At 38.6% G+C, this 7,704-nt stretch overlaps 1 protein-coding gene across 1 annotated transcript; it reads right to left on the reverse strand.

Annotated features, from left to right (window-relative positions):
* Positions 1–2,633: 2,633 nt before the first annotated feature.
* fibinb (fin bud initiation factor b) lies at positions 2,634–4,703 on the reverse strand. The gene has a single exon (XM_032519669.1). The coding sequence runs from the start codon at positions 4,252–4,254 to the stop codon at positions 3,631–3,633; it is 624 nt and encodes a 207-aa protein (XP_032375560.1). The 5' UTR covers positions 4,255–4,703; the 3' UTR covers positions 2,634–3,630.
* Between the last annotated feature and the right edge of the window lie 3,001 nt (positions 4,704–7,704).

Here is a 7,704-nt window from a genome sequence, read left to right on the forward strand (position 1 = left end):
GCTGAAGGTTTTTGCAGCTGTATTTTATGTGTCCTTTATGTTGTCTCATCATAAGCGTAATCAGTGAGCTTAAAGTATCCACTGACTGTGTGAAACCACTATGGAGTTGTGCATACTCATAACATTTTAATTCCTTGCACTCAAAGCCTCAAACTGTTTACTTTAAACTGTAAACCTTTAACTGTTTATTACTCACTTTAAAAAGTATGACAAAACAATGCTTTCAGCAAACTGGTGACCAATACAGGAAAAAAAACATGTTGTTTGTAAGGCCCACCGCACTGGCATCGCCACAACTTCCTCTGTTCCTCATAAATACCAACAACCAGCTACTTCCTGGTCCTTCAAAGCACTCATAGTAGCGCTGTGTGTATAATTTACAGCAGAACTTAAAAGCTTGTAAAGCAAACACGGAGGGGAACTTAATAATTATGAAGCAAGTGTCGCGGTATGCAGTCCCGGTGGTCATCGAGCTCAGTCCATAGGGAGTTGGGTTGGGAACCGGAGGGTCGCTGGTTCAAGTCCCCATACAGACCAAAGTATAGTGGTGGACTGGTAACTGGAGAGATGCCAGTTCCCCTCCTGGGCACTGCCAACGTGCTCTTTAGCAAGGCACCAAAACCCCAACTGCTCAGGGCGCATTTCCTTGGGCAGCCCCCCCCACTCTGACATCTCTCCATTAGTGCATGTATAGGTACTGAACATGTGTGTGTAATTCAGGCCTGTGTGTAATGTGTATAAAAATAATAACATAGTGAAAACATTGTAATTTCCTTTGCTGGATTAATAAAGTATAAATTATTATTATTAATATTATTATTATTATTATTACATTGTGGGGTCTGGTAAATACAAAAAAATGGGAAACCTTGTAGGAATTTTTTGCAAAAAAAGGAATGGTCTAAGCTCTCTTTTATGCATGCTTTTGCGTCATAAACTACTAGAACAGACCAACAATAGTGGAAAGTCTAAGGAACGTCTCGTAAAACTTAATAATTCCTTCCATTAAAAATTATTCTCTTGCAACAACATTTTTACTTTAAACACAAACGCTTTATTTAAGACACAACACAATCTGTTAAGAATATTGTCACACAGATTAGTCTCTGACATTGAAGTCCATGAGTGCTGCCTGCAGTCTTATCTGTCAATGTAATACATCTCACCACATATCTTAAAAAGTCAAACGAGAATAGATATATGCAGCTCTATTTCAAAACTTTATATAAAAAAAGAATACATATTAAGGTGTTTTTTTTGTAATAAAGATATTGGCACTCACAGTATTTGCTTACTTCTAACAATACACTGTACATTTTCCAAGAGTATACTGCCTGTGCATAACAGCACAGTAAAGGCCTTGCTTTTTAAACCATGGTACAACCTTTAGCACCAGAACAGTAAAGAAGTGTGCAAAGCCTATAAAGCAAAAATTAACATAGGTGTCAATATGTAAACATTTTTTGATATTCTTAGAAAACATTCATCAGATGTGTCAGATAAGAGCAACAATAATGGCTGCTCGTGTTAGGACCTCTTAACCCGGCTACAACACACGGCCCACCACCAACCCTAAGCCTATGTGAGGAGTTATCCAAAACTCATTTATCTAACGTTTGGGTCAAAAATCCAACCAATTGTGTGGCCGGGTTGGCTCAGTTGGTAGGTTTGTCCCTCGATGCAGAGGTCCAGGGTTCGAGTCAGACCTGGGACAATTTCTTGTCTTTCCCATCTCTCTCCCATTCTCACCTAGCTGTCCTGTCCAATAAAGGCAGAACCCCCCCCCCCCCCCCCCAAAAAAAACCATCTAACCAAACACATACCATTCACTAGTGAATATGGAAACTAAAACATAAGCTGTCCAATGTGTCCAAAATTCGACTTAATAATATTTTATTTTGGTCACCGAGGACTGAATGGGTTTCGGAAAACCCTTAAACTGACTACAGTACTAGTGTTTTGGGAAACTGATAGTTCCTGTTCTCACTTTTTTAATTGGCTGACTCATGTTTGAAGCCGTTGTTTTACACATACACACACTCACACGAACACACACACAAACTTGTGACTGTGTACCGTCAAATTCAATGCACTTACAAAAATGGCCATGAGAGGCAAAAATGATTGGTGGACAGATAATGTTAACCAACATTATTGCATTAAATATAACTGTAATTTGTGTTCAGACATTTTAGAATTAAGTAATTTTACTATTGTGTGTTTGCATGGTGAGCAATGACCATTACCATGGGTTTCTAGGAGTGGCCAATATGACAATTGGCACAGTCAGATGATATTTGTGTAAAGATTATGCCATAAAGTTTATTGCTCAGTAGCTCTTTAATATCTCTGGGAGCACTGCAAATCACTGAGCAGGCCCACTGTATGGCAATATTGGATTTTTATTTGCAGCAATATGATAAAGTACTTTGATTTGTTCTGTATTTAGTTTGCTGGGTCTGCCAAAAACATATATTTCTTTTTGGTTATTTTATAACAATTTCTTAATTGGCTTGACGATATCGTCATATAAAATTGCATTTACTGTAAAAGAGGATATCATGCATAATGCCCACTCCTCATTGTCTTATAACTTGTAAAAGTGTTGGTGTCAGATACAGTCCAACAAACAGTTTTTAAGTTTAAAACAACACGTTTTCTAACTTTACCACCAGCAGTTCCTTGCAACGGAGACAGTTTTGGTTTTATATGCTAAGGTTTTTATGTCATCCCTCATGGAGATTTCTGCCATGAATGGAACACTGTTTGTTTCTCTCACAATATTACATTTTTATTTTTTAAAGCACAACTTCAATTAGGAATATGGACCACATGAGCTAAAATAATTACGGTATTAAACTGATTCATACACATGGCACCGCCACAAAACGGGGTGCAGGACCCATCATAGTTAATATTGTACTTTAGTAATATAAATTGGCAACATTTGCAAGTAGCCAAATTACCAAAATGATTTTTAGGGCCACTGGAAGTTTCAAGCATTGGGGCAGTTGCCTTCTTTGCCCGTTTGGTAATCCAAACGGACAATTTCAACCAAAACCATATAGCTGCATGGCTACATTCCTCTGGAGGAGTGAATCTCAAACATTTTTGTTTCCGACCCTTTAAAGGGAAACCTGCAACCTTGTACCTGCAACCTCTCATCACGGATAACGTATAACTGATGAGCTGTGTGCAGTGAACAACTCCCCTTATAAAACTGATCAGATTGTTTAGTTTGAATATTTCGGAGTATCAATTAAAAAGGTGAACTGCAGAGTATTTTACAAAAAGAAACGGCAACGTTAATTTAATTTAAATTAATTTAAAATTGTTTTTCTTCATACCTATCTCTTACCTATCCCATTAACCAGCTTGTGACCTCAGACATACACTTTCATTTTCACCTTTTGGAAGAAAACCCAAACCCAAGTTGGGAAACACTGCTCTAGAGTTAAACGAGAAAATGTAGGCTATTTGTTTTTTTTATTTAGGTGAACTGGCCTTTTAAGTTTAGTTTTTATCCCTGACATGATTGCTGAAATTGCTTAACTCCTGCCTCATGGTCACACACTCCACCATAACAAAAATAAAAAGTACTGCAATGAGACGTGTAGGAACTACTTTCTCTCAGAACTTCATGTATTCGTTCTTCAGTCTGCTCAGCCTCGTGCCGTGGCTGCGGATGATCAGAGACAGGAGCTCGTGCTTGTCCTTCAGTCCCAGAGAAATGTCCAGCGTGTCTTTCAGCACGTCCCGTGTGTGCACAATCATGTTGAGAAAGTCTTCGTTGAGCCGGTGCTCCTCCTTTAGCTCACTCTCCTGACTCTGCTTGAATTTCACCTCCAGCTCCAGCAGAGATTTCTCCGAGTTTGTAAACGCCTCGCTTATCTGAGCCGTCTCCCTCCGCAGGTATTTCCCGTAGCTATCCTCTCCGTCCAGGTCGTACGAGATACTTTTCCCGATCCCCTCCAGCACCCTGGCCGAGTCCTCTATCTGCCTCTTGATGATAGTGAAATCATCCCGTATGACGGCGTCCTGGTCCTCGTCGAGACCGCATTTTCGCTCGTCAGTCATTTTGAAAAGCATCTGACATTTCTCCGGGTCGTCGTTGTCCTCGTATTCTCCGTCTGGCACGAAATAATGATGAAAAGTGCCGTTAGACATCTCCGGTTGTAACGGACCGCGGAAAAAGGCTCCACACATGGGCAGCGATAGTACCCCGGCACACAGGAGCAAGTGAAGAAAAGCCATGATGCCCACTTGTCCAAAACACGCTGACAAATATCAAATGTTAAAGTTTGAAAGGTTATTTTAGCGACAGTGTCAGCCTGGTGGACTATTTAACTCCAACCTGGCGTAGAAACACAAACATTTCAATCAGGTTTTAACGTCCAAGCGGCGCATTTAAATTCAGGCTTTGCTGTAGCTTTCACGTTCTGTTAATATCCTTTTGTCCAAACAAGGTAAAATGGCGTGAAATGTTATAACAGCCTCACTTCTCTATCTTTAATCGAGCCTGTCAGTTTCCATTAGTGCTGGTGAACAGGAAAAAGCAATGTATTAAAGTTTGTTTCTACAGTTGTAGGCTACTCCCGACTTCACTTGTTGCCTCAAACGCAACATCTGGATGTCTCAAGTGCAGCGCTTCGGTTTTTGGCTAATAATACCTCTCTGCTACTCTCAAATTACAGCCTCTCCGTCACTTTAAAAGGCTGCATTGAGTCTGGAGCAGCCAAGCTGTGTAAAGCCTCACTGAAACCAGTGTTAATTCACAGGACTGTGCCAAGTGTGTGTAGATGGTTAAAAAAGTTAAGAGAGTATTGAAAAATACACAAGTGACCACATTTATAAAAGTTTAAACGTAATCCAACACAACAGTCCTGTAATTAAAGTCCAGTACGTTTATAAAACGTATAATTTTAAACCAGATGACATATGTGGCAAAAATGTAGATTTAACTCAATGTGGTAGGCTAATTCTTTAGACTTTAGTCAATCATTTTTTACATTCCTTGATTGAATTATGCAGTTGTGGATTTTAGTTTTGCTGAGATGTGGTGGACAAAATATAGAAAAAATGGGCAATATTATGTAGGCCTAGCCTATAGTTTTTTCTAGTGTGTTGTCGTTTTTTAACACTAATACAAAGACAGAATGTTTGCAAAGAAAAAATACTACTAAGCAATTTTTAATACATTTTCTTTCACTTTATACTGTCACGTAGTAGTATCTTTTACATACAAAACATAAGATCACAAAATATGATGCACTGTCTGGGGCGGGGTGGCTTCAGGGACTACAGCCTGAATTTTTTCCTTAAAACCCCCAAATCTTTTTGCCAGACTCTACTCTCTTTCAGAGACTTTAGCGGTCCATTTTAAAGCTGAAGTTTTGTTGTATATTTATATGGGTATCAACGAGTCTCCCTTTTAGTGACATGCCCACTTCATGCTAATCCTATGCAGGTTTGGGCAAAAACCATGCAGTAAAAATTTGATATATTCACCTATTCAAAAATGGTATATTTGAATATTTCTGCATACTGGGGTCACTAAACAGTCTTGATATTGCATAAATTGAGTCTCACTGGAAAGAAAAGTCTCTTGTGGATTCAAAGAGCCCAATTGTATTCATGTATGATGATGTTACTCCCCGTACTAGCCATTTCATTGTAGTGAGGCCATTTTTTTTTAACTTGACGACAAGGTTTAAAAGGACCTGTTGTGACCTCTAGGATAATCACAGCCTCGTAAAACTTTATGACCACAAACTAGAAATCCAGGGCTTTCAGAGGATGCATGGCTTACCTTAGTGGATTGCAGTCAAAGCAGCCCGGATTGTTACTTATTATATTATTACTACTGCGGCATAGAGCAACAAAAATAGGTTTCAAGATTATTAATGCTCTTTACATCAAATTCCTAACCTACCTGTGTTATGCAAACTTCATTTTTTTGCCTCTCTTTAGGTGGCAGGAGTGTACAGAGCCCTGGAAGGGTCACGGCAATCTGTTTTGCGTTCTCTCGCAATTTGTTGTGTTCCCTTGCAGTATGTTTTGCGTTACCTCTCCTCTATAACGCTCACACGGCAGAGGGGAGCTGCAGGTTCTCTGATAATTCAGCGTTGATTCATCGCCACATGCAACACCTCTGACATTGGAAATTATCTTTTCATACATTCAAGAAACATGGATTCTAGAACACATGTTATTGTGTCCATTAAGCAGTATATTAGCATTCCCAGTTCAAAGTAAAATTTCAACGGGCTGATCTATACTGCCACGTTGCACTGGGTAGCTGAATGGAAACAGACACATGGCTCCAAAGAAATGGAAGAAGAAATTATTATTAATGTATATTGCGAAAGAATGACAAACATATTGAAACTAGTCCCCTCAAAAAGTCTTGCTATGACTCTTCCGGGGCTCCGTAGAAGTGAAAATGAGTCACCCTTGACATTTGGTGTGTTCTGGTTTCAGAATGATGAAGACAGTTGGAGAACAATTAGATACAAAATAGGATGTAGGTTCTACAGAACGCTTTTTTCCTTGGTAACCGTCTGTTTTTTCCGAATAATAAAAGCATGTACAGATTTGTAGGTATTCTCTTATCAAATGGCTTGAAAAATAGTGCAGAGTTGCCGTGAATGGGATGTTTTTACAATTTCTTTTTCAATATTCAATTATTCAATATACTTGTTTCTGAGTGTTTTTACATTATGGTATTGCTATTTTTACTTCTCACTCCACTGCCTATAATATAGCCTACTATAAAGGTAGGTTACATCAGTTATTTACTGATATTTTTTTATTTATTTATTTGATTAGGATAATTAATGAACACATTAATGAACATTTCTGTAAATTTGCCAGTGTTAGCCAATTGGCTAGTTTTCAACTGTAGTCCTACCTAGGATGCATGTCTTTCATGGTGGGAAGAAACCGGAGTACCCAGAGGAAACCCACGCAAACACGGGGAGAACATACAAACTCTACACAGAAAGGCCCGGAACGACCTGGATTCAAACCAAGAACCTTCTCGCTGTGAGGCAGAAGTGCTAACCACTTAGCCATCGTGCTATCTATTCTTCATTCTTCACAACAGTTTAAACACATCCAACTATAAAACAGTTTTTCAATTTAGTAAGTCTTTTTTTTTTTTTAAATCTGCAATTGATCATTATTTACTCAACAAATATAACTAAGTATAAATATCAAACACCCAAAATAATGTTGTAAAGCATATGTCTGGCCTGTGTAGTTGGCAGCAAGATGAATTCAGGAGACATAAAAACATGTTTGCTGAGCTTCTGTTAGTGACCACCTGCTCTTCAGTCGCCTGCTGGCATCAAATTACAAGTCTAGTTAAGTTGAAAGGAAATAGAAATGCATGTTATGGTCAGCTGTTGAGTAATGAGAGCTGAAAAGCTTTGTTTCAGTTTAGACATATTACTTTGTCTAGATATTTCACTACACTGAGTATAACTGCAATGACAGCAAAGTTGTGAAATTTGCTAGAAAACACAGTTTTTAAGATGTTGATCCAAGAAATGCCATTCAAATTAAATTATGGTACTTTTCCAGTGGGCCTAAGCCGCAAGAGTCACAGAAGCAAATTCCCAGGGGAAGAATAAATGTTATCTTACATCTCAAAAACGTACATGTTAAAAGCGATCTAATTTGCTAAACCCACAATTCCATTCA

This window comes from Etheostoma spectabile, chromosome 1, assembly GCF_008692095.1.
Source record: "Etheostoma spectabile isolate EspeVRDwgs_2016 chromosome 1, UIUC_Espe_1.0, whole genome shotgun sequence".
Classification (NCBI taxonomy): Eukaryota; Metazoa; Chordata; class Actinopteri; order Perciformes; family Percidae; genus Etheostoma; species Etheostoma spectabile.